The 25,547-nt window shown below is 37.5% G+C and overlaps 1 protein-coding gene across 4 annotated transcripts in view; it reads right to left on the bottom strand.

Moving 5' to 3' along the window:
• Positions 1-25,547, bottom strand: part of LOC129724916 (proto-oncogene tyrosine-protein kinase ROS) — an 80,991-nt gene that overhangs the window by 45,126 nt on the left and 10,318 nt on the right. For all 4 annotated transcript variants that reach the window (XM_055680197.1, XM_055680206.1, XM_055680213.1 and 1 more), the window contains exon 2: positions 10,154-10,216. In XM_055680197.1, the coding sequence (XP_055536172.1) occupies positions 10,154-10,216 (63 nt within the window). The remainder of the gene's footprint in view (positions 1-10,153; positions 10,217-25,547) is intronic.

Here is a 25,547-nt window from a genome sequence, read left to right as displayed (position 1 = left end):
ATATCTTGGAAAAAATGATCGAAGAACTCGAAAAAAATTGTTAATGACCAAAAAGCTCAGAAATAACAATATTACAAAGTTTTAATAATGATCATGAATGTCAAAAAAAAAATCCCAAATACATACCTGAATTGAAAAGCAGCAGAAAATGTTGAAAATAATTAAAAATAACAAAAAAGTCAACACTGTGAAAAATTAAGAGCCAAAATATCAAAACTGTCGAAGGCAAAAAAATTCAAAATATATCGGAAAAGATGAAAATGTCAAAACAGATTGAAGTTTAAAGTATTTTTAAAAAGAATATGTCATAAGTGGTCAAAAAGGTAGTAAAAAATACAAAATAGGTAAAAACAAAACAGATTAGAATGGTAAAAAAGTTCAGAAACTCTTAAAACGTAAAAGGTTAAAATTATCAAATTGGTTTAAGGATGTTAAGAAAGGTTCAAATTGTTACAAAATGCCAGGAATTTGAGAGAAATTATAAAGTCAAAAGGGATAGAAGTAATAAAAATAAAAAACAGTCAATTGTATCAAATTGTGTCAACAATGCCAAAAATTTTCAAAAAGTGTCCAAAACAAGTAAACATTGACAAAAATTGTAAAAAAGGGCAAAAATATCAAAACAGGTAAATCTTTCGCATAAGACAAAGTTTCAAAAAAAAGCAAAACAAGCCAAATAAAGTAAAAATGTCAATAGGAGCTAGCAACGTCAGTTAAAATTATATATGAACAAATTTCAAAAATGATGAAAAACTTTCAAGAAAGTTACATTTGGTCAAAAATATTAGAAATATTTCAAAAAAAGTTGGTAGAAGCGAAAAAGTCCCAAAAAAGGTAAAAATATCAAAAAAAATTTAAAATGTACATTTAAAAGCAAAGGTCAAAAATATCAAAATAAGTCAGGGAAAAGTCGCAAATGGTACAACATTTTACAACTATCGAATAAAGTATATGATGATTTATGACAAAAGAAAACCAAAAAAGGCCAAAAGTAAAATGGATAAAGAGGTGCTTGAAAAAAAAAACAAAAAGAAAATAAAAATACAGAGAGAAGTAAAGCACGGCGAAAAAAAGGTCGAAAACTTCACAAGTTCACCAGAAAAGTCAAAAGGGGTAAAACCAAAAAAAAGGTCAATAATCATAAAAAATGTTTATTAGAAGAGCAAAATCAAACAGTAAAATCTTGAAACTTTGGAAAAGATGAATGACAAAAGAGGAAAAAAATCGAAAATCTAATGTAATAAAAGCTCAAAAATTTCAAAAGAAGGTAAAAAGTTGAAAAAAGCCAGAAATATCACCAAAAACTAAAAATGTCAAAGGTCAAATATCTCAAAAAAACATAGAAAACACAAAAATCCTAAAATATTAGCGCAGGTAATAAATGGTTGAAAACGTCACAAAAGGTGTAAAATGCTAGAAATGCCAGAAAAAGTAAAAAAATTGGGTAAAACTGCCACAAAACTATGAAAAAGGTTAATAATTAAAAAATCCAAGAGAGTTAAAACATATCAAGAAGTATACAAAAAACTGTTTGAATGTCTAAAATGGTAAACAATGTAAAAAATAAAAATAGAACCAAAAAGATAAGAATAAACAATAAAAGCAACTATTTCGAGAACGGTAAAAATACCAAAATATCTAACAGGTTGTATATGAGACACGTGCGCAAGTTAAGAATTACGACAGCCTGTCTTATGTCAATGTATTTCTCGCAGTATGTTAAGGAATACACTCGATTGGGTTAATCGATTTGATAGTCTGAAACGGTAACTTTTAGTAATGATTTTCTTTGAAGGCTACTTGAACAAAGTTGTCGGTAGAGCATCTCTTCACTATGAAAAAAAAACAAGCTTGGATAAAATTGAACTCTGCTTGATGATTTTTTGTAAAAAAATTAATTTTAATTAGAGGCAAAAAATGCATTTTGCAAGAATCGATTAGGCCAGAGTACAGTGTACCCTTAAGGGGATTTCCTGATAGTCAAGCTATAAAACACATAACTAATTTAATCAAATTCCTAGAGTAAACTGAACATAAATGTTCGCTTATTAAAGTTTTGGTCAGCTGCTGGTCTAGAATAAATGGTGAAGCATCACTTGCTTGTTTGCTCACCATAGATAGAGAATGTACGAAAATCAATCGCGAAGAGATTCAAAATGAGATCTGAAGTTGGTTTACAGCCTCCTTTTGGTTCGGGAAGTCCTTATCTTAAAATTCAAAATAGCATCTGGAACCGGTTTCCGACCTCTGTGCATAATTCTGATTCCGGAAACACTCCTATTCAGTAGTATTTATCTTTGTTTTCAGCTCTGATTGATCGATATCTGCGTTCAAAACAAGGCATCATGAAACTTTTTTTGACGTGGGACACGTCTTTGTTTGCTATACTGGGATGCATTCTGTAAAATTGGAAATGAAACGGGCAAATGTTGCGTCAGATTTCAAACAATAATAACAGCATAATCACATGATGGATAATAATAACCAATATGTTGTTGGGTAGATAAAATGTATAACAATTTTGTAATATGCTAATTATCACTCTAATTTCATTGCTAAGCGGTAAAATTGATGAAAAATTTCAATAACAAATTTACGTCAATAGTGAACCAATTACATGCGAGCATTCCTAGCACAGACAACGTGAATGGACACCATCCGTTCCCTGTGATATTCCCTGTATCAATTTCGAAATAAAAATTGACAGAGTCGCCCCGTCCCAATAGGTCAATTTATTTTTGCTTCCATGAGCTTAGACTAATATGATGTCTCGAAGGTAAAAGTTTTCTGAAAAGTTTGAAACAATCCTCATTCTTGAACAATTCCCAAACCTGCTTTCAGAACCTAATAAAAACTGATGTCTTGAAAGATAAAATGCCGGTAAAAGCAACAGTACCAGTGGAGTAAAGAACCGCAGGTCTCTCGTCGTCTATGATTGCAGTGGTACTCTTCTATTCGTACATTTCAGCGATACACTTCTATTCGTACTGCAGCGGTACTATTCGTATTGCAGTGGTACACTTTTGTTCGTACATTTCTATTTGTATGCAATTGAGGAAAAACTGCAATGCTGCTGTTGATGGTGATTGAAAGTTTATCTCATAAATATGATTGCCATAAATTACTCAACAAGAATTGTAAATTTTTGCAACGGATATTTATTTAATTTTATCTTCAATATTCACTAAATAATCTTGACCGGATAGTATCGAAAGAGTAGATTCCTAAATAAGTACATTTATAGAAGAGTAAGAGCCTGCGAATGCTTGTGATTTTTTTTGTTTATTCAGTGAGATTCGTACAGAATCTCTTTTACATTTCAAAATTGTTAGATGATATATGATTATTCTAAGCTTTACCATAATAAACGTATATTTCCTGTCTCCGTAGTACAACGAATGTAGTTGTAGGCAAATAAAAAAAATTGTCAAGCAAAAAAAATGTAATTGTGGATTGCTACGATTTTTTGCTGGAACTTGTTAATAATTTTGTTTAAAATATTTTCTTCTGTTTGCTAATTGATGAACCTTTGTAAGGGCTTCCATATTATTCTGAAAGTAAGATCCATACTATAGATTTGATTTAATTACAGTTAAATAAGACAAAACCATTTATTACGATAACGTAAGTATTATTGGATTTGGTTTTTGAGGATATAGAGTTAATTCTGACTTTGACGCATTACGAGAAATTCTTTGTGCTTCTTCAACAAGCACGATATGCGTGTGCCTTGTCAAATACATATTTTTTGCACAAAAAAAATACTACAGGCATAATGGTTGGCATCACTAGTTGTCTGTTCAGTTGAGTTTGTTTACGTCGATTATTTATATCGTTTTTTTGTAGTGTTTCCACACTTTTCGGTTATCGCACACCTATCGAACTCTTCTTTGTTCTCCTGTTTGTACTGAGCAAGTGAAGTATTGTGCGGAAAATCGCCTCAAAGTGCTTAATTCAATGAAACTTTTGACGTGCTAAGTGCAGTGTTTTTGTGTTTGTAACCAGCTTGCTTTGCTGCACTGTTGTCCTGTTCGATTTTTTTCTCAACAGCGCCATCTCTCCGTCAAATCAACAATAAGCCTATCCACAAACCCTCCGTTTGAACCATCACAACATACTGCGAAGACAATCTATTCCAAGACTGTCCACATTACCGATAAAATACAGCCTAGTAGTGGGTGTTGGAACTTCATATACAGCATATATTAGCTATGGCTAAAACGTGTGCAAAATGCTCCGATGCTATTTCGGGCATTGATTTTGTTACCTGCCGTGGTTATTGCGGAGCGACATTTCACATGAGTACCTGTGCTGGCGTGTCACGCGCGCTGCTAGGGTACTTTACTTCGCACAAAAAAAATCTCTTCTGGATGTGTGACAATTGTGCCGAGTTGTTCGAGAATTCCCATTTTCGTATGCTGTCATCTAATGCTGGTCCATTGCCACAGCTGAACTCGCTAACTAACGCGATCTGTGAACTACGCGGCGAAATAAAACAACTACACACGAAACCGGCTGCCCAATTTTCGCCGTCTCTACGGAATCGTTGGCCAGCAGTAGATCAACACAGGCCCTTCAAGCGACCTCGAGAATCAGATGCAGTCCCACGATCTTCGGACAACTGCACTGCCGGTAGTAAGCGGACTCTGGATAACTTCGTCGTAGCACCCGTTACCAATAACACCGAAGAAAAATTCTGGTTGTACATATCTAGGATTCGACCTGATTTCTCTACGGAATCTATGTCAACTATAGCGAAAGCCTATCTCGAGACCGACAACGACCCCGTTGTTGTCAAACTTGTTCCGAAGGACAGGGATATTAGCACGCTTACGTTCGTGTCTTTTAAAATTGGAGTTGATCCATCCCTAAAGGCCAAGGCACTAGATCCAGAAACCTGGCCGGAGGGTATTCTCTTTCGCGAATTCGAGGATTATAAGGCACAAAAATTTCGCGTACCGCTGAAAACCAAAAAATCAACGACACCGCTATTGCTATCCCAGGCTTCGTCTCCAGTAACGCCCATGATGGGATTGAGCTAAACCCGGAATACCCCCTCGCAGCTACACAACCATGCCACAGTGACCGATCCACCATCTTCGAGCTAGCGACTTATATGGCTATACCGGGACGCACGCAACAAGGTTTAATGGGAGTCCCCTCTGACTCTGTCTCGGTTCTACCATCTTCGAGAATCGATAATCTCTCCGATCTTCGTCAATGTTCCCGCCAACAGAGCCGTCCCGGTACTGAGTTCAGAGCAACAGAGGGGGTCCTCCAGCCTGTTATCTCAAGCAAGTATCCGACTCAGGCGCGTTTCGATTGCTCTTTGCTCCCCGACACCTTTTTAAATTTCAGCGTCGATAACGAGGCCTCCAATATTGGAATGCAGCTGCAACCGGGACGCAATGTGGAAAGCAATATGGAAGCCCCCGGTTCCTCTGCCCCAGTCGCGCCTATTGCAGCCAGCGCTCACCACAGTCGTCTCGGTCCTGAGGGCAGATGTGGATCGGGGGTCTTCCAACCTGCTTCAGCAGGCAAGTATAATTACAACTCGTCCCAATCGATGCCTGAAACCGCTTCGCATTTCAGCTGCGTTTCCGGCACTTCGATAACACGACCAACAAGCAGCCTGCTTTCTAGCCGCCACCAAGAGGTCACCGTGTACTACCAAAATGTCGGCGGTATGAACAGCGTTGTTGATGATTTCCGCGTTGCCGTCTCGGATCTTTGCTACGATATCATAGTTCTTACGGAGACTTGGCTGGATTCCCGCACACTTTCTCGTCAGGTGTTTGGAAATGACTACGAGGTTTTCCGTTGTGCTCCGATAATAGTCGCAAATCTACTGGTGGTGGCGTTCTCGTGGCTGTTAATTCCAAGTTCGAAGCCAAAATTTTAGTGGATGCTGCCTCTTTGAGCCTGGAACAAGTTTGGACAGCAATCAAACTGGGCGATCGTAAGTTGTTTCTCTGCTCTCTGTACATACCTCCGGATCGAGTACATGAGCGTGAATTGATTGTTGCTCATTGTCAATCAGTCTTCTCAGTGTTGGAAACTGCAAAACCAACAGACGAAGTTATGGTGTTCGGCGATTTCAATCTTCCCCGGATTTCATGGAGAGAATTTCGAGACGGGTTTTTCTTTCCGGACTTGGATCATTCGAGCATCCATCCTATCGCAGCTTTACTTCTGGATTGCTATAGCTCAGCCACACTCACTCAAATTAACCATATCACCAACCAGAACAACCGCATTCTAGACCTCTGCTTTGTGAGCGCCCAGGACACGGCCCCATATTTATGCGAGGCCCCTGCTCCATTGGTTAAAATAGTCCCCCACCACCCACCATTATTCGTGACTATAAACGCCGAATCGAAACGCGACCTTGACACTGCATCTGCTACCGTATCTTACGACTTCCGCAAGGCTGATCACCAGAAAATCGCTGAGTTTTTCTCCGAGCTCGACTGGAACTCCATTTTTGACTCCGTCGATGCCGATGTCGCCGCTCAAACTTTCTCCAACGTATTGGCCTACGCCATCGATCGATACGTCCCAAAGAAGTGCCAGCATCCTGCTCCCCGACAGCCGTGGCAAACAAGAGAACTTCGGCAGTTGAAATCCCAGAAGAGAGCTGCCTTGAAAAAATTTACTAAGCACCGTACACTGTCCCTAAAACGTCATTACGTGAGAATCAACCACACCTACAAAAGTGTTGCGAAACGATGCTTTCTCCGATATCATCAAGATTTACAGAGAAAGCTCAAGGCTCGTCCCAAACAGTTTTGGCGGTTCGTCAATCAACAACGACATGAAGGTGGTATACCCTCTTCTATGACATTCAACGGTAAGGAAGCAAGCACCCCGCAGGACATCTGTCAGCTTTTCTCCGAAAAATTTGCCAGCGTGTTCACTGACGAGACACTGAGCGATCATCACGTCGAACGTGCCGTCAGTAATACCCCACAGTCCGGTCAAACTTTCAACACTTTTCATTTAGACGCGACAATGATTTCTAGAGCCTGCTGCAAACTCAAAGCTTCATTAAACCCAGGTCCTGACGGGATTCCGTCGACGTTTCTTAAAACGCAGATTGATAACCTAATATCTCCGCTTCTGCATGTTTTCCAGCTATCTGTCGCTTTCGGCGTCTTCCCGTCCTGCTGGAAATCGGCGTACATGTTTCCAGTACACAAGAAGGGAAACAAAAACGATGTGAGCAATTATCGTGGCATCACATCGCTCTGTGCTGTTGCCAAACTGTTCGAGCTTGTTATCATGGAGCCTTTGCTCGCTCACTGCAAAGCTTTCATAAGCACTGACCAACATGGATTCACAGCCGGTCTCTCCACCGCCACCAATTTACTTTGCCTCACTTCGTACATCAGTGACAGTATGGCGAAACGTGCTCAGACGGATGTTATTTACACTGACTTGACAGCTGCCTTCGATAAACTGAATCATCGCATAGCCGTTGCAAAACTTGACAATCTTGGAATCAACGGGAATCTTTTACTATGGTTTCAATCGTACCTTACCGGTCGCCGTCTAACCGTTGCTATTAGGGATTGCCAATCCTCTTATTTTGACGCTACGTCTGGAATACCGCAGGGAAGTCACTTAGGACCGCTAATCTTTCTGCTCTATTTTAATAACGTGAACCTAGTCATTAAAGGACCACGGTTGTCTTACGCGGATGACCTCAAACTCTTTCTTCAAGTTCACACAATTGAAGACTGTCACTTTCTTCAACGTCAGCTAGATGTTTTTGCCGATTGGTGCCATCTGAACCGTATGGACTTTAATCCATCCAAGTGCTCGATTATATCATTTTCGCGAAAAAAACAGACTATACACTACAAATACGCTTTGCTAGGAATCGAGATCGAGCGCGTAAACCAAGTTAAAGACTTGGGGGTAATTTTGGATTCCCAGCTCACTTTCAAGCCTCACATTTCATTCACTGTCGACAAAGCCTCTAGAGTTCTGGGATTCATCTTCAGGATCGCTAAAGACTTTACGAATATCTACTGCCTTAAATCATTGTATTGCGCTTTATCTCGCTCTATACTGGAGTACTGCTCGGTTGTCTGGACTCCTCATTACAACAATGGCGTGGAAAGAATAGAATCAGTTCAACGGCGCTTTTTGAGATTCGCTCTTCGTAAACTGCCATGGACGGATCGCTTCCGTCTACCAAGCTATGAAAGCCGCTGCTTACTAATTCGTTTGGAGCTTCTGTCTGTCCGTAGAGAAACAGCCAGGGCATTGTTCACCACTGACCTTTTACAAGGCCGCATAGACTGTCCCGCTCTTTTGGAACAAGTAAATATAAACGTGCGACCTCGTGCTCTGCGAAACAATTCGATGCTACGACTGCCTGCTCAACGAACTAACTACAGCATTTTTGGCGCAATGGTTGGTCTCCAAAGGTTGTTCAACAGAGTATCTGCTCTATTTGACTTTAATTTACCTCGAACGCTTCTTCGTCGGCGATATCGTTTATTTTTTTCAAGATCTGACTAGTTCAAATGTTATATTGTTTGTAATATGTAATATTGTATTGACTCTCTGAAGATATTTTAATTGTTAGCTTTAAATTACACCATTTGGGCACCTGCCTGCCTGTTGGTGAATAAAAAAAAAAAAAATAAAAAAAAAAATATCGCCAAATATAAATGATATTCTTTTGAGTGTTGTTGAATATATTCCAAAAATTGTTTTCCAGGGAGGCTGAAAATAAAAATACGTACAGTCGCTGAGCAAACACATTGATCCCGTCTGCAGACTCTGTATATTTTGTAACAAAAAATCCCCTATTTACAGTGTTTAGTCCCACGTCACCATTTCATACAACCCTAGGGCTGTATACCTTGTAGTATTTTTCATTTTGGTGGACGTGTTACTTATTTTCCAATCGTTTACTTCAAGAATGAAGGAAATCCGTTGAAAATTGGATGAGTTATAAGTACTTGAAATTGGACAATTTCCGTGACGCGCCCGATGTTTAGATTTTCATTTTTTACGCCTCTCTCATAATGATGCCGTGAAGCTTAATAGTTTCAAATAAAAGTCAAAAAGGTATAAAAAGCCACAGCTATAACTAAGGCGGAAAGTGTCAAGAAAGATAAAAATATCTCAAAAAAATTAAAACAAGAAAAAAAAGGCTATAAACATAAATGTTGCAACACATAACAAATCTGTATTGAAGAAGGTAACAAATCTCAAAAAAATTCGTTACGTAAAGAAATTAGGTTGAAAGATGCAAAACTGTAACGAAAAAAAATTAAAAAAGGATAAAAATCTCAAATGTGTCAAAAAAGTTGAAAATAATAAGAATCAAAATGTGAACAATGTTTAAAAGGTTGAAAAAGATTGAAAATGTCAAAAACAGAACAGAATACCAAAATAGTAAAAATATCCAACGATGCAATTCAATTATAATGAATGGTTCAGGCAGAAACAATATACTTATTTATTTTTGGCTCAAATTCAGCTTCAACATTTTTGCATATCTATATGTGAATCAAATATAAAAACAATTTATTCGAATCTCTGTAACATCGGGTAAAATTGATCTAAAGCAACATGTGTACTCACGGTCGCCATTCATACCTGCTAGAACAATTCGTTCGTTACAGGTGGAGAAATGTCTGTAAAACCCAACCGTCATCAATTCGAAACAAATAAAAATACACACTAGGGCTCTGATCGAAGGAAAGAGCCCCTCCCGCGTTCTGCGCCCCTTCCCTTCATCCGGTACTGGCTAGGTTTCCAGCGAGCGAGCGAGGGAATGAGCGCGCGCGATCCCGTCCGCCGGAGAACAAACCTTCCGGTCCGGACTTACGGTCGGCTGATTTTATAAGTCATCGTCCGTCGTCCACCAGCGTGGCGAGAGAGACAGAGTAAAATCATTCATACTTTTTTTCTGTTTTGTTATTAGCCTCTCCGCTTGTCGAGGCTTTTCAACCATCGACCATCGGACGCTTTCAACAGTTTCGCTGATTTAGTGACGACCATCACCGCCACCGTGTTGGGGTGCCTACAATCGGATCGGATGGAAGTGATTCCTCGAGGAAGAAAAAACAAGTTATAATGACACCATATTGCGAGCTGGGCGCAAAATTTTTGGAGGAAGCCACAAAATTACCTGCGTCAGATAGCAATCACTCCCGCAGCTGACGTCGATGTGCTCATTGAAGCCGGTTCGGTTCTGGAAAGGAAAGAAAAGAAAGATGAAAACAAAAGCGGAGATTAAAATCAGTTCACTGTTTATTTTTTGTTATTTTTGGTTTAGTTTTCACTTCATATCCTACACACAAAAGCTGACGACAATCGGAACGAACGAGATTCGTTCCGATTTACACGCGGCGCAGTTTTTCTTCGGTTTCGTCGTTACATCAGGAGAAGGCCTGAACGAAGGAGTGACGGAGGAAGACTCCAGAAAAACACAAGACAGCAAGGAAGGAGGCACGCGCGACTGGCTGCTGCTCACTTCTTTAGCTCGCGCGCGCCAAACTCGGTGCAAGTGCAAGCTGGAAAAGGCTCGCGTGCCAAACGGCTCGTTATTTGTACTTTTACATCTCCGGTCGGTTGGTTGCACGGCCTAACGATTACGATGCTTCGTGCACGCTGAGGAACACGAGAGTACCGAGGGGACACGAAATGTGAAATCTCGAAAGAACATCGTTTACGGATTGTTCAACTTCAAAGTACCTACCATCGGTAGGCCCCTTCCGACCGAAGTCCAGAAGCGCGGGCTGGAGAAAATCACGCGTGCGGAAAGTCGTTGCTACACTTGCTCCCGGGCGTCCGTCATCGTTTTCTACCGTTGTTGCCGGTCCAAGGGAGCCAGCCACCGTAAAGCGCATCACACTTTGTTCGATGATTATTTTTCACTTCCCGCTAATGCTTTCATTAGCTGGAACAATATTAGCTTGCGGAAGCATCCTCGCTCGGGCGGAACACACCCATAGGGCTGGTGCGGTCTAATTAGAGCTTTCCGAAGGCTCCGACGGTTGCAGGTGCATCTTTCACTTGCTGCCATAAAAAAAAGGTCTCCCAAAAAAAGCTGACGCTCCAACGAATGCAATAGAAAAAAAAAAACGGTCAGCCCCAGTCTACGGACCGGTCCGGACCGGAAGATTTAGTTTAGGGTCAATTAGAATTTATAACGCTCGAACGGGGTATGTAAACGGGCTACACCAAGCGCTGAAATTCCCCTTCGTCACTTTTTCCGCGCATCAAAATTTACTACCATCATCATCGTCATCATCATTCATTTGTGACGTTTCGATGTAATGTACAAACTCAAAACTCGCTCTGTTTACCAGCTAACTTGCTAACTTTGACAGCTTTGACTTCTCAATCAAGCGGGTCTCTCCTTCCTCTCTGTTTTTTCGGTGTAATTGTCCTGTCCTTTCTTGTCGTACAATTTCCGTTTTACGTCCCCGGCGCTGTCAGTCACAACAACAACTTGACTTTTTTTCGTTTCGCACGCTTATTACGCACTTTAAGGTCCTGTCCACTTGTTTCGACCCTTTTTTTATTGCTGTCTCTTCTGGGGAGTCAGTTTTTTTTGTTTCGGTTTTACTGTTCCATTTTCGGTTTTAATCCGTCGATTTGTTTTCATTATGCACTTGTTTCGGAGTCCGACTTGGGCTGAGTGCTTTTTTATTAGTTTTTTTTGCCTTTCATTATGGTGGGGTCAGTTTCCGTGTGGTCGACATTTTTTTTTTCTTTATTGCACTGCGGTTCCTGATCCGCTCGCTTTGCGAGCTGATTTAATTTGAATTAATTGCCTGACTAACAACCGAACACAGGTTATGGGCCGGCTAGGTCTTACTCCTCGTGGGAAAGTGTGGTTTTCCAGCGTGAAATGGGAAGCGCTTCCTGTGCTTTCACACGGGCGTTGGTTGATTCATATCCTGGAAAGAAATTGCGCCGCGCAGTGTCGGTTTCCTGATGACTCCAAAAATATTAATACAAAATATAAGAAATATTACGAGCAAAATTACATTCAACTAAATTTATCTAGCCGCATCGGTTTAGGTTGATTTTAGAATTATTTTCATACGAATATTATTTTTCATTGTCCACGATAAAAATATTCGACTGTAATAACTTCGAGGGACAAGACAGACAGGAGATACAATCAAAATTCTGTAAATACTGTCTTGAGAGAATCTGCATCAATTCCGAAAGCGCGTTTTGCAACGTTTTTTCTGCTCAATAAACATCAAATAAGTATCCAGGATGAAATTTGTTCGGAATCCAAAATTGTATTTTAATCATGAATACGTACTTTCACCTAAACGTGTATCGAGAGTTTCTTGAAAACAGGTGCGAAAATTGATTTTTATACCACTTGAAATCATGCTGGAACCCAAGAACCCCCGTATCAAGTCATGAAGTAAAATACATTAGAAAATTTTGAGATTGTGAAAAATTTTGGGATTTCAGGATTTTGTTATCGTAGGATTTTGGTGTCTTAGAAATCAAGGAGTTTGATGATTAGGGGATGTCAAATTTTCAGTCGACTGAATTTCAGGATCTTACGGTTTTTTTGAATTTTCGTATTCTAGGTTCGAAGGATTTCAATAATTTAATATTTCATGATTACAAAACCATAAATGTAGTTATTCATTTTTCGGTTGTTAAAATTTTGGAATTTTCTCGAATTTTATGATTTTCAAAACTTGAGTATTTTGAGATTTTAGAAATGATTACAGATTTTTCAAATTTTTAGAGTTAAAAATTCACAATTTTCAAGATGTAGTGATTTTACAGTTTTAATATTTTATTATTATTTTTTTTTTTGCATTGCACAATATTTGGATTATCAAACTAAGAGATTTGATAATTCAACGATTTTGAGATTTTCGAATGCTGAAAATATTGAAAATTTAATATTAAGTATCTTAGATTATCTGGGCATTTCAGCATCGCAGGTTTTAATAATTTTAGGGTTTCAGTATCTTAAGATTTTGGAATCTAATTCTGTTAAAATGCTACAATTCCATTTTTTTTGTGTTTATGTGTTTATAGAATCCCGAGTATTAGAATTTTACGGTCTCAGATCTAGCGGATTTAAGAAATTTGGGAATTTGGAATTCCAGGATTTCATCATTTTTTCATGATTTTTGGTTCTCGGGATCCCAAAATTTAGGGATTTTACAGTTCCAGAATTCCGATAGAGCAAGATTCGAGTGGTTTAGAAGGATGGGATTTCAGGTTTTAAGAAGTACAAGATATTTGCAAGGAACTCAATATTTCCGGATTTTCAAGATCTCTGAAACTTTTTTATTATTGTGGGATAGTAAAATTTTTGAAGTTTGGCTGATTCTGCCTTCCTAGACTTTAGGATTTCAGAATTTCGGTTCTGTTATATGTAAAGATTTTTAAATTTCAAGATTATTGATTTAAGGTAGGATACAATGATTTTATGACCTTGAATTGTTAAAATCCTAAAAATTCAGGATTCGGTTAAAAAAATAGTTGAAAATTTTAGGTTTTTGAGATCTTTCCAGCGTTTTAGAATATCATAATTTTTATATTGTAGGATTTGATTATTGTAAGAATTTTGGATTTCAGGTTCTTAGAAGTTCAAGATTTTAAACAGGGTGTTGGATGTTCAGTTTGCACGATTTCTAAATTTTTGGGCCCCGGATTATCATTTCTACAGAAATTCAATATTGCAAGATTTTGGATGTTTTAGAAATTTGCAGTTCTTTTATTGTGGGGTCCTAAAATTTTGGTTTTTTTTTTGTGATTCGAGGGTTTGAAATTTTGGGATCTCAAGATGTAGATTTAAATACGCTGGAATATTCGGTTTTCAGGATCTGAGAATCATGCAATTTTAGGTTTTCTGAAAACCAGGCTTGTTATTCTCCTTAATATGTGAAAAAAACAGAGTGAATATTTACCGCTTACTTCTTTTCCAGTGTAAGCGATGTGTGTAGCAATTTTTTGCACCACACTTCTACCATCTGCTTTGTGCTGTGTTTCTGCCGCTAGCAGAAAAATTAATTCACTTTCTGCTTAATCGAAACAAGAGTGGTAAATCAATCTAGTGAGAATACACAGAAGTACACCGCGATTCGCACTGCTGAGGAGATGAAGTTGGAAGCATTCGAAGAGCAATCATGCGCAACGAGTGGCTAGATTTATAATATTTCTTTTTCAGTTTCAAGTTGCAGAACAAACAACGCAATCTATTTTCCTACCTAGATGCTACTCTTATTTTATATATTCCTAAGAGACACACAGTAAAATCACTGCTAAATTTGAATGCTTAGAAGGTTAGAATTTCAAGTTTCTAGATGTACAAGCACTTTGTGATGTAAGTTTTTAGTATTTTGGGAATTGAATATTTAAGGTTTTCGAAAATCTCAGAGATCTTTCCAACCCAGAGTTTAAGGATCTCAGGATTTAAGTTCTGCTATAACTGGGGAGAATACAATGGTTTTAGGATCTTGAATTTCCGAGATCACAAAATTTTAAGAATTTGTTAAAAAAAAGTAATTTAGAATTCTAGGTTTTTGAGAACTTCTTAGTTTTTTAGCGTATCAGGGTTTTGATATTGCAGGATTTGAGTGTGCGGATTTTCATCATTCAAAAAATTCAATATTTCAGTGTTTTGTGTATCTTAAACTTTACAATTCTACTAATATGGGATCCCAAAATTTTGGGCTTTTCAAGATTCTAGGATTTGAGATTTTTTAAGGGTTTTTGGAAATTTTCTACCTGTCGATCAACAAGATCTTGTGATTTTGGGATCTCAGAATGTAGATTGAAAGATTATGGAACCTTAAGGTCCAAAGATTACCAGAGTCTAAAACATTCGGTCTTTAGGATCTCAGGATTGGGCCGTGATTTCAAGCTCTCGCGATCTGCGAGTTTTAATACTTGATTTCAGGATCCTAACATTTTTATAATCCAATGTTCAACGACTCTACTTTTAGATGTTAAGGTCTAGGATATCAGAATTTCCCCGCTAATATTTCTATACTGTTGAAATGGCTTGTATAAAAGAAACAAACTTACTTACCCTTACTTCTTTTGTAAATCCTTACGATTTAGACGTAACGTTTGTAGTTTTTTTCGCTATTTTTTGTTATTATTTCGTTATTATTTAAAATTTGTTTATTTTTGTCCTTCTCATTGCGATATTATTTGATCTTTAACTTCTGGAGTTTGGTATTTCAGGATTTAAAAATTGTTGGATTTCTGGGTTCAAGGATATTCTAAAACTTTTCGATTTATGAGTACCTCAGTATTTTGGAACCTTGGCGTTCTAATTGTTTTCTAATGATTAATGTTAATTTAATTGAGAATTTGAAAATTTCAAAACATTCGAGATAGCTTTTGATATTTCAAGATAGCATTGAATATTTCGCTTGGCCGCACATAATAAAATTTGCTCTCCGCTGTGCCCTCCAGTAGCTGTGCCAGCAAAATATCCTGCAGCGTACGATGGTAAGTAACTGTTGCTGCCGTATGCAAAATAAAGGTAACATGTTCCGCAGTGCCTGGAAGTTGACTCATATGCAGCTATACTTCACTCATTATTAAGTGGCAAACTAGTCTGAAGCTGAGTTTTCTACACGCAGTCTTTTGTATCGAGTGAAACGTAGATTTTTGCCTTTAGGGCGTGGCCACGCAGTTTCGAGAAAGACAAACGGAACAAAACACTTTGTTGAGTCAAAATATGTAGGCAGTGAAATTTGTAAATTATCCGTGCTCGGGAAGCAAGCCAATAGCGAGGGAAATGTATGAGAAAGCTTGACCTTGGAACTTTTCACCTTTTTTCACCATTAAGCAGTAAAGCAACAATGTTAAACATTATATCAAACAATTGTTACACGCTTTATCTATCAACCGACATTTAAATTACTAAGATGCATTACGTCGTTCGCTTGCTATAATCGTTTGAAATCTGATGCAAAATTTGCCAGTTTCATTTTCAATTTCACAAAATGTAATCTAGTATAGAAAACAAAGACGTAGTCCTACGTCAAAATGCTAATTTGGGAAGGTATTGATGATTATAAGTATTTTTAGGGCCAAAACGGTTTGGTTGATCGGTGTGACGTTTTCGACAAAGTTGTAGATAACAGTTTTGTCTTCCCGAAAAAAATATACACTCTAGAAAAAAATATTACGTTTTTGAAAAAAAGTTGAATTGAAAGAATTATCTAAAATAGTTCATTTTTTTAAATACTGATGTTTTTTATAAAAACTAAAAAGATTTCATAAACAATGAAAGCGGTCCAATCATGGAGAAATCAATAAGAAAATGATAGTTAGAAAAAAAAATAATTTTTTTTTCACAGGGTAATTTTTTTATTGAAGGAGAAAATTACTATCTACAACTTTGCCGAAGACACTATGTCAATCAAACAAACCGTTTTGACTGTAAAAATATTTTAAATTCCGCATAGAGCATTTGGAAATTGAAAAAATATTTCTACAGCCACAACGGTTTGAGTGATTGGCATGGCAATTTTTCTTTTAATTCATAACTTTTTTATTCTTGATTTCTCCATGGGTCCGATCATTGCATTGCATTGTTTAGGTAATCTTTTGAAGTTTTCATAAAAAAAATTAAAATGAGCTCTTTTAAGTAATCAATTTTTAATTTTTCTCTAAACCTTTTTTTTCAAAAAATAAATATTTTTTTTAAGTGTGTATTTTTTCGGAAAGACAAAATTAATAACTACAACTTTGTCGAAGACGTCACACCGATCAACCAAACCGTTTTGGTTCTAAAATATTTGTAATCATCAATACCTTTCCAAAATAGCATTTTTTAACAGCTTCTTAAAAATGAGTTATGTTCCATAAAAATTAAACCGTAAAAAACGTCTATGCGAAGTTTCAGCCAGTTTGCAGAATTTTAGGATCTTCGTATTCTAGTATTTCAGGATATCAGGAACTTTATATTACTTTAGCTGCTTTTAAATTTTCGGTTGTTTAAAGTTTTAAATTTTAGAATCTAAGGATTCTCAGATTTTTTTATTTTATAATTTTAAAATGAGTATTTTGAGGTTTTATCCTACCCCAACCTCCACGTGGTGCCGACTGGAATATGAGTAACCTTAGCGGAGATCGGGTAACCAACCCCCGGTGGAAACTATGGTCGTATGCTGACTGAGAAGGGGGTCGTGCGCGGCTGTATCCCCCTATTAGGGGCGGCGTACAACAGCGTCTAACCCTGAACGGGCGGCTGAATTATGGAATGCTGTATCCCGCCAGCTACACCTAAGATGGCAGCCCCACCAGCAGGATATAGGTATCGCGACTCAGGTAAGGTAGCATACCGAAACCTTTCTTCAACCACGAACAACGAATTAAGAAAGACGGAACGGATCTATGCTGGTATACATTCTTTAAAATTGTGAAATTAAACTGGCTAATGTTGCGTCAGATTTCAAACGATAATAACAGCATGAGCACATGATGGATAATAATAACCAATATGTTGTTGAATAGATAAAATGTTGAACAATTTCGTAATATGCTAGTAAACATTATTTTTTCATTGCAAACCGGTAAAAATCGATAAAAAGATTCAAAAATAAATTTACGCGAACGAACTAATCACATACGAGCATTCCTAGCACAGACGACATGAAAAGACACCAACCATTCCCTGTGCTATTCTCTGTATCAATATCAAAAAAAAATTGACAGAGTCTCCCCGTATCAATAAGTCAATTTATGTTTGCTTCCATGAACCTAGGCTAACTTGATGTTTCGAAGGTAAAGGTTTTTCGGAAAGTTTGAAACAACCCCTTTTCTTTTGTTAGAGCGTAATAGAAACTGAAGTCTTGAAAGAAAACATGCTGGTAAAAGCAACAGTACCTATCATTGCAGCGGGCACGACTTCTATTCGCCTGCACTCAAAACTGCAATGCTGATACTGATTGTGATTGAAGGTTTATCTCATGACTATGATTACCATAAAAACCATAAATTATTATTATTTATTTTGGACGTAGAATACGTCTTACGGCAACATATACAGGGATCCAACTTCAAAACAGGGATCCAATTTCGAAAACCGAAAACATCGAGAACGTCACGAAAATTGTCCAATTTCAAACGATTTAAGCTTAGTCAGTTCTCAACCGATTTCCGTCATTTTTGCAGCAATCGTTTGGAAAATCATCGAAGCACTCGTCCAAATGCAGAAAATTGTAATCTGATCGTTCGAACTACTGTACTATTGAAAATTGTTGAGCCTTGTCGAAACGTAAATATTGACCTTTGATTGGTCGCTTGCTGCCTTTCCCTAAAAAGGACGACGGAATGGAGTACCTAGTTAGCCGGGAATGCAGTGGTTGGGCTATATGAGAGACTGCTTCTCCTCAAGCAAGCTCAGTTTACTAACAGCGGGCAACAGCAGGGTTAACTACAGTTCCTATCTTTATCAGCTCGGCTTCCATTCGATCTGAGTTGGACCCCACCAGCGCACAGTGGTCCAATAAGGCAAAAAGTGGAACCTAATTCCATAGCTTAAAAGTATCTCCGGAATAATTGTTCGTATGAATGACCCGCATAATCGCAAATTGTCATAAAATAAGGAAAATTTACCATATACTAAAAATAAAAATAAATAACTTTTTTATGTTAAGAAATAGAAGAATAATTTATTCAGCAAAGTTGCAGAAAATTCAAAACTATGAAACTTTGTTGAACAAATGAAAATCCTACCTTTTTTCGGTACAAAGTTATAAAATGTATTACATGGGACTTACTTAAAATTTAGTTTTTTGTACTTAACTTTTGTTAGTTGCAATTTACACGAAAGTGTTGTTCAGAAGAATTGTTAGGGCATACAAAACACACATTTTTGCCAAAGACCATATATCTCCAGGACTTTTCCTTTCAAAATTATATCATATTTTAGCTCATATTTTTGATAATTTCAAGAACGTATAGGTTAAAAAGGGGCAAGAAGAATCATGATGTCAATACTTTTCCTTGTTGTTAAGCTGAAGTACTATAAACTCCTTTAGGTTCCATTTGTCCTAATTCACCCATATTAGAGTACGGCGAGCATTTGTTACAGTAGGTTTTCATATATCAAAAAAACTAACTTTTTTGTGTTAAGAGATAGAGGATTAGTATATTCGGCAAAGAACGTGCAAAAATATGAAACTTTGCTAAACAAATAAAATTCCTATCTCCATTGGGTACAGAGTTACAGTGTATATTCTATAAAAGTTACTCAAAAGTTAGTTTTTTGTACTAAACTTTTGTAAGCTACATTTTACAAGAAAACGTTGTTTTAAAAAAGCATATGAGCATACAAAACACACGTTTTTGTTTACAAAGTTATAGCACATTTTAGCATATTTTTTCCATAACTTCTACGAGGGGCGAGACGCCTAGGAAATTGGAGAAGAGTAGCCCAGGACTGAGTAGAGTGGAGGAAAATTCCTTATACGGCAGGAGTTACCACGGCTCTAGAGTAAGTAGATTGTATTGAATTCAGTTTGGATTTGGATTGAATCTGACTGGAATTTTCATTGAACTTAGATTGTATTTGGATAAGACTTGAATTTGGGTTAGATTTAAATTGGATTTGGATTGTATTGGAGCTAGATTGGATATGAATTGGATTGTGATTGGATTCGGGTTGAATTTGGATTGGATTTAGATTGGATTTGGATGGAATTTGAATTGGGTTTGGATTGGATTTGGGATAAGGTTATATTGACTCAGGACTCAATTTGGATTGGATTTATGGATTGGATTTGATTTGGATTGGACTTGAAGCCTGATTGGATTTGGATTAAATTAAGATAGGATTTAGATTGAATTTCATTGAACACAGATCGTATTTGGATTGAATTTGGATTAGATCAAGAATGGATTTGGATTAAATTTATATAGAACAAAGATTCGATTGGGATACGATTTGACTAGAAACTGGATTAGATTTAGATGAGATTTGAATAGGATTTGGATTTGATTTGGATTGAAATTGCGTTGGGTCGTATGTGGATTGATTTTAACTATGATTTGAATTGGATTTGAATTAAATTTCAATTTGATAAAGATTTGATGTGATTGAACTTGAATTGGAATTTTATTGAAATTTGATTGGATTTGGAATTGATTACGGGTAGCCCATGACCGAGGAGAGTGGAGGAAAATTCTTGATACGGCTCTAGGCTGCTGAAGTAAGTAAGTGGCATTGAGTTCATTCTGGCTGAAGTTTTCATTGAACTTAGATTGTATTTGGATAAGACTTGAATTAGGTTTGAGTTTGGGTTGGATTTGGATTGGATTTGGTATGAGTTGAATTGGATTTGAATTTGTATTTGGGTTAAATTTATATTGGACTAAGATTCGATTGGATTTAGTTTTAAATTAAATTTATCTTCAATATGAATTTGAATGCGCTTGGATTTGGATCGAATTTGGATTGGATTTAGATTGGATTTGATTTTGTTATATTGACTAAGGATTCTGTTTGGATTGGATTTAGATTGTTTTTGAAAATGATTCGAAATGGATTTGGATTAAATTTAAATTGGATAATAGTTCGATTCGGATTGGATTCCGATTAAATTTGAATTGGATTTGGATAGGACTTTAAGCCTGATTTGATTTGGTTTAAATTTAAATAGTATTTAGATTGAATTTTCATTGAACACAGATCGAATTTGGATTAGATTATGATTGGATTTGGATCAGATCTGGATTGGATTTGGATAAAATTTATATAGAATAAGGATTCGATTGGGATGCGATTTGAATTGGAATTGGGTTGGATTTAGATTAGATTTAGATTGGACTTGAATCCTGATCGGATTTGTATTAAATTTAAATAGGATTTGAATTAGATTTGGATTGAAATTGCGTTGTTTCGTATGTGTATTGATTTTAGCTATGATTTGAATTGGATTTGGTTTAAATTTCAATTTGATAAGGATTTGATGTGATTGAACTTGAATTGGAATTTTATTGAAATTTGATTGGATTTGGAATTGATTACGAGTAGCCCAGGACCGAGGAGAGTGGAGGAAGTTTCTTGATACGGCTCTAGGCTGCTGAGGTAAGTAAGTGGCATTGAATTCAGTTTGGATTTGGATTGGATTTGGATTAAATTTTCATTAAACTTAGATTGCATTTGGATTGGACTTGAATATGAGTTGAATTTGGATTAGATTTGGATGGGATTTGGATTCGAATTGAATTGGGTTTGAATTGTATTTGGATTAAACGTATATTGGATGAAGGTTGGATTTGAAATGGACTGAGATTGGATTTGGATTGGAGTTGAATTGGATTAGGATTAAATTTATAGTGGTTAGAAGCTTGATTGGATTTGGATTGAACTGATATTGTATAAGAATTTGATTGGGATTAGATTAGATTATATTAAATTTGGATTAGATTTAAGTTGGATTTGGATTACATTTGGATTAGATTTAGTTCGGATTTGGATAGAATTGGAAATGGATTTGGATAAAATTTATATTGGATTAGGATTAAATTAGGATAGAATTTGGATTGGATTTGATTGAAATTTGATTGTGTTTGGATTAGACTTGAACTAGATTTAGATTGGAGTCGGATTAAAGTTAGTATGGATTAGGATTCGGTTGGGATTGGATTTGAATTGGATTTGGATTGAATTTGTACTGGATTCAAGTTGGATTTGGATTACTTTTCAATTGGATTTAAATCGGATTTTCATGAGATTTGAATTGGATTTGGATTAGAAGTTGATTGGACTTGAATTTTGATTGGATTTGAACTAGATTTAGAATAGATTTGGAACGGACTTGGATTAAAATTTGATTGGTTTTGGGTTCAGTTTAGATTGAATTAAGATTGGATTTGGATCTGATTTAGATTAGAATTTCATTGAACTTAGATCGTATTTGGATTGGACTTGAATTTGGATTGGATTTCCGTTTATGTGAAGGGAAATTCACAAGTTTACATCAGCGAAGGGAAAATTAAAAGGAACTTACCGAATAAATGAAATTTTTGTAGGGTTCATTTTTCATTTGTTGAACATTTTGTATGTGATTTTTACTTCGCTTGAAACTCTAGATAAGGTTTAACTTGTAAAGAACAATATAAAAAAACATTCAAATCCGGTAAATGTCGCTGTGTTTCCTTGTAAAAAATGACTGACAGCATCTGGGAATCAAAAGATTGCTCCAACAAAACGATAATAGTACAGTGCCAAATTATATCACACGTAGTTTTCCACGAAACACATGTTTATCACTGAAAATGTCGCCTTTAACTACTAATCTTAAAAGACTAGTTCTGGCGTCAAAACTCATTAAATTCTCCGAAACGTATTTGGAATGGTATTATTAGCCAAATCATTAAACCAAGAAGAAAAAAACAAAAATAAAAAAAAGTATCTCGCTTTCGTAAGCTCTATAATCTTCTAATTTCGTATAAAGTGGAAGACATGATAACAACGCTAGCAATAATGCGCCTGGCGCTATAATTTCTAACACACTTGTCCGAAGGGACGGACAGGCTTGTGTGTCACATTTCTGACATTAATTTTTTAATGGAGGCCCAAATAGAACAAAAAAAAACAGAGCGACACATGTGCTTTCCACGGGTTGCTGCTGTGCTTTGACGCGATAAAGATGTCAAAATTCAGCAAACCCAACTGTCATCGCTAGTTTGGCATAAAATCTGGTGGATGAGTGCAGCTGCACTCCGTGTTTTCGACCGGGCCTCTTTGTTAAAAAAAAAAACAGGGTGACGCATTAGTCGAAAGGGATAAAAAGATATTGCGGATTGAACTTGTCCAAGTTGAAAAATGACAATTCCGACAGTACGCGCTAGCGCTCATAATAACGACGATGATGATGATGATGGTGCTTATCGCGGTATCCGAAATTGTGCGCACCCACAGGAAGTGCAAATTTACAACCGTATTCTGTGTGCAATTTGCAATTGAAGCTCATCACACAATGAATGCTCGGCCCGGACGGGAACAGTTATAACCGCCCGGTCTGTTGTAGACTGACTGCAAACGGTCGGTCCTTCGAGGGGTTAATTTTGTCGATTTTTGCTCCCGCGGGTGATTGATGAGTGCTGTCAAAATTCGACGCGTTGCAATTTCAAGTTCAGTGACATTCATGCGATACACGTCAAATCACACTTGTGACATTTTTAGGTCCACTCTTCGTTCGGGGTGCCGTAATTTGGGTCAAGAAAAATCTGCAATTTTCACACTTGCGCTCAAGGTTAAAAAGTGGGTGTGCGGAAGAATTCACCATCAATTATACGCGCGCATCCGAAAGCCGATTAACACAATGAAGGAATGCGAATTTCCGTTTATAAATAATTATATTCAACTAGAGTTGGAAGTACGAGGTAGAAGCTTGCTTTTTTTCTGGCTGACGGGCGATCGACTGCGGAGAACACAAACAACGTAGGAAAAGTGCAAGATAATAGATCTTTAGTCGTTTCGTTTTCTGCTGTCTACAGTTGCAGCACTGTGCCGGACTAATTTTAAAATAATTTATGATTGAACCGGGGCCCATTCTCACCGACCGCCAGCTCAGATGGAACACAAGTATATTTGCGATTCGGTTTATTATTTTACCTTTTTTTAGTAAATTTCGTTGCAGCAAATAACAAAAAAAGTATCAATCGATTAAATTCAATTTGTTTGTTGACTTGGCAGACTTCTAGCCGTCCACTATTGTTGAGGAGGAAATCACCCGAGCTTGTTCTGCATGGGTGAGTCAAACAATTCGATTCTATTCGTTTGTCGGAAATTAAACCTAGAATTTGCCTCTTCCAGAGTGATTTGACAGCTGACAGATCCGCGTAGTAGCCTTGCGTTACCGCATACCGACAGCATGTACATAGGCGTAGCCAGAGGGGGGCAGAGGGGGGGGCGTTGCCCCCCCCCCCCTAAATGTTGACACTGGTGCAGAATTTTGTTTTCGATTATTCTAATAGCACAAAACGACATCTTTAGCCCATAGAAACATCTGTGTAAAGTAACAGCCAGATCAAAAATAATTGATTGAAATGCTTGCGCTATGTTGCGTGGAATTGCACAGGATTTTCAGTTGATCCACCAAGGATATTGCAGCAGCAAAAGTACCGGGCAAATCCGCCTGCATCAACTAGCTTGAAGTATTGGAACCGAGCTGTGACAATTCCTTACCTTGATTCTCTAGTAACCTCACTGGAAACACGGTTCGATGAAGATAAGGCACCTGCCTACGCGTTGTCCTTGCTCTATCCCGCTAACGTAATACGCATGTCGTTGGAAGAGTAATTTTTTATGAAGTTGACAATTTTGTTGGAGAGGTGGAAGTTTTCTATTAACATTGCAGCAGTATGAGAGCAGATCGTAAGAACTTGGAAGAGTTGGATCTCATAGACCTGCTAGCTAAAGCCCGTTCTTTCTTCCCTGCGACTCAGAAAGCAGTTAAAATAGCACTTGCTCTACCATGGAAACATGCACGATTGAGCGCTCGTTCAGCACATTACGTCGGGTGAAAACCTGGCTGAGGTCAACAATGTTTGAACAGCGGTTGAGTGCTCTCTGCTTGCTGAGTGTTCATCGGCAGATGGTCAACAACAATCGTGAAAAGACACATGAACCTCTTCCGGAACGTTTGACGTTTGATGCCCGAAGATTTTATTGAGAATATTGACTGTGTCTTCAATCTTCATGTCCGTGGGAATTTGACAGGATGTAGTTGAGATAGCGGCTGTGCGAATGGGTGTCCAGCTTCCGGAGAAGTAAACGTAGCTTCGCCGCATCATTCAGCTGGCCTGCATCGTTCTCGAAAAGGTCCTAGTAGCGGTTAAACAACAACGTCCGAACGTAACTCCGTTTTCTTCGTCGAAGACAAACTCGATGATGTTCGAAGAGATGGACTCCAAAATCTGCTCCGGGGTTTGATACTGACGCTGCTGCTGCTGGACCGCTATCCGCTGTGAAATTTGGGCCATCTTGTGAATCATATCTTGAATTCCCGGTGGCGGCTTGGACAAGGAATAATCATTTTCCACTCTGATGTCAAGGACAACTTTTCACTGGTTGTTTTGATGTAACAATCACTAAAGACTAGTATTTATTTCTATTTTTCAAAACACACTACAGTCGCTTTTTACGCAAGGGATACGTGCCGCGTAAAAAAACGCGTAAATTTCGGAATCCGCGTAAAAAAACGCGTAAATTTCAAAATCCGCGTAACAAAACGCGTAAATTCCGCAATTCACGTAAAAAAACCCACGTAAAACAACCGCGTTAAAAACGACCTTAGTGTACCGTTTTTTTACTTCTAAAATTTTGTAGAGCTTGCCCCCCCCCTTATTTGAAATTCTGGCTACGCCCATGAGCATGTACATATGTTCACTTCATTTCCAATAGATAGTGGGAGGCAAATTGATTAGAATCTACCGCTTCGCTGTGTCTCTGCGAGTCGAAGTCTCTCTCATCGGAAGTCAATGTTCAATTCAATTGTCCCGGGGTCAGCCGATTAATTGAGCCCGAAGTAGTGAATCGCGTTCCATACTCT

Source organism: Wyeomyia smithii, chromosome 1 (assembly GCF_029784165.1).
Source record: "Wyeomyia smithii strain HCP4-BCI-WySm-NY-G18 chromosome 1, ASM2978416v1, whole genome shotgun sequence".
Lineage (NCBI taxonomy): Eukaryota > Metazoa > Arthropoda > Insecta > Diptera > Culicidae > Wyeomyia > Wyeomyia smithii.
Note: the sequence above shows the minus strand (reverse complement) of the source record. Positions and strands in the feature narration are given on the sequence as shown.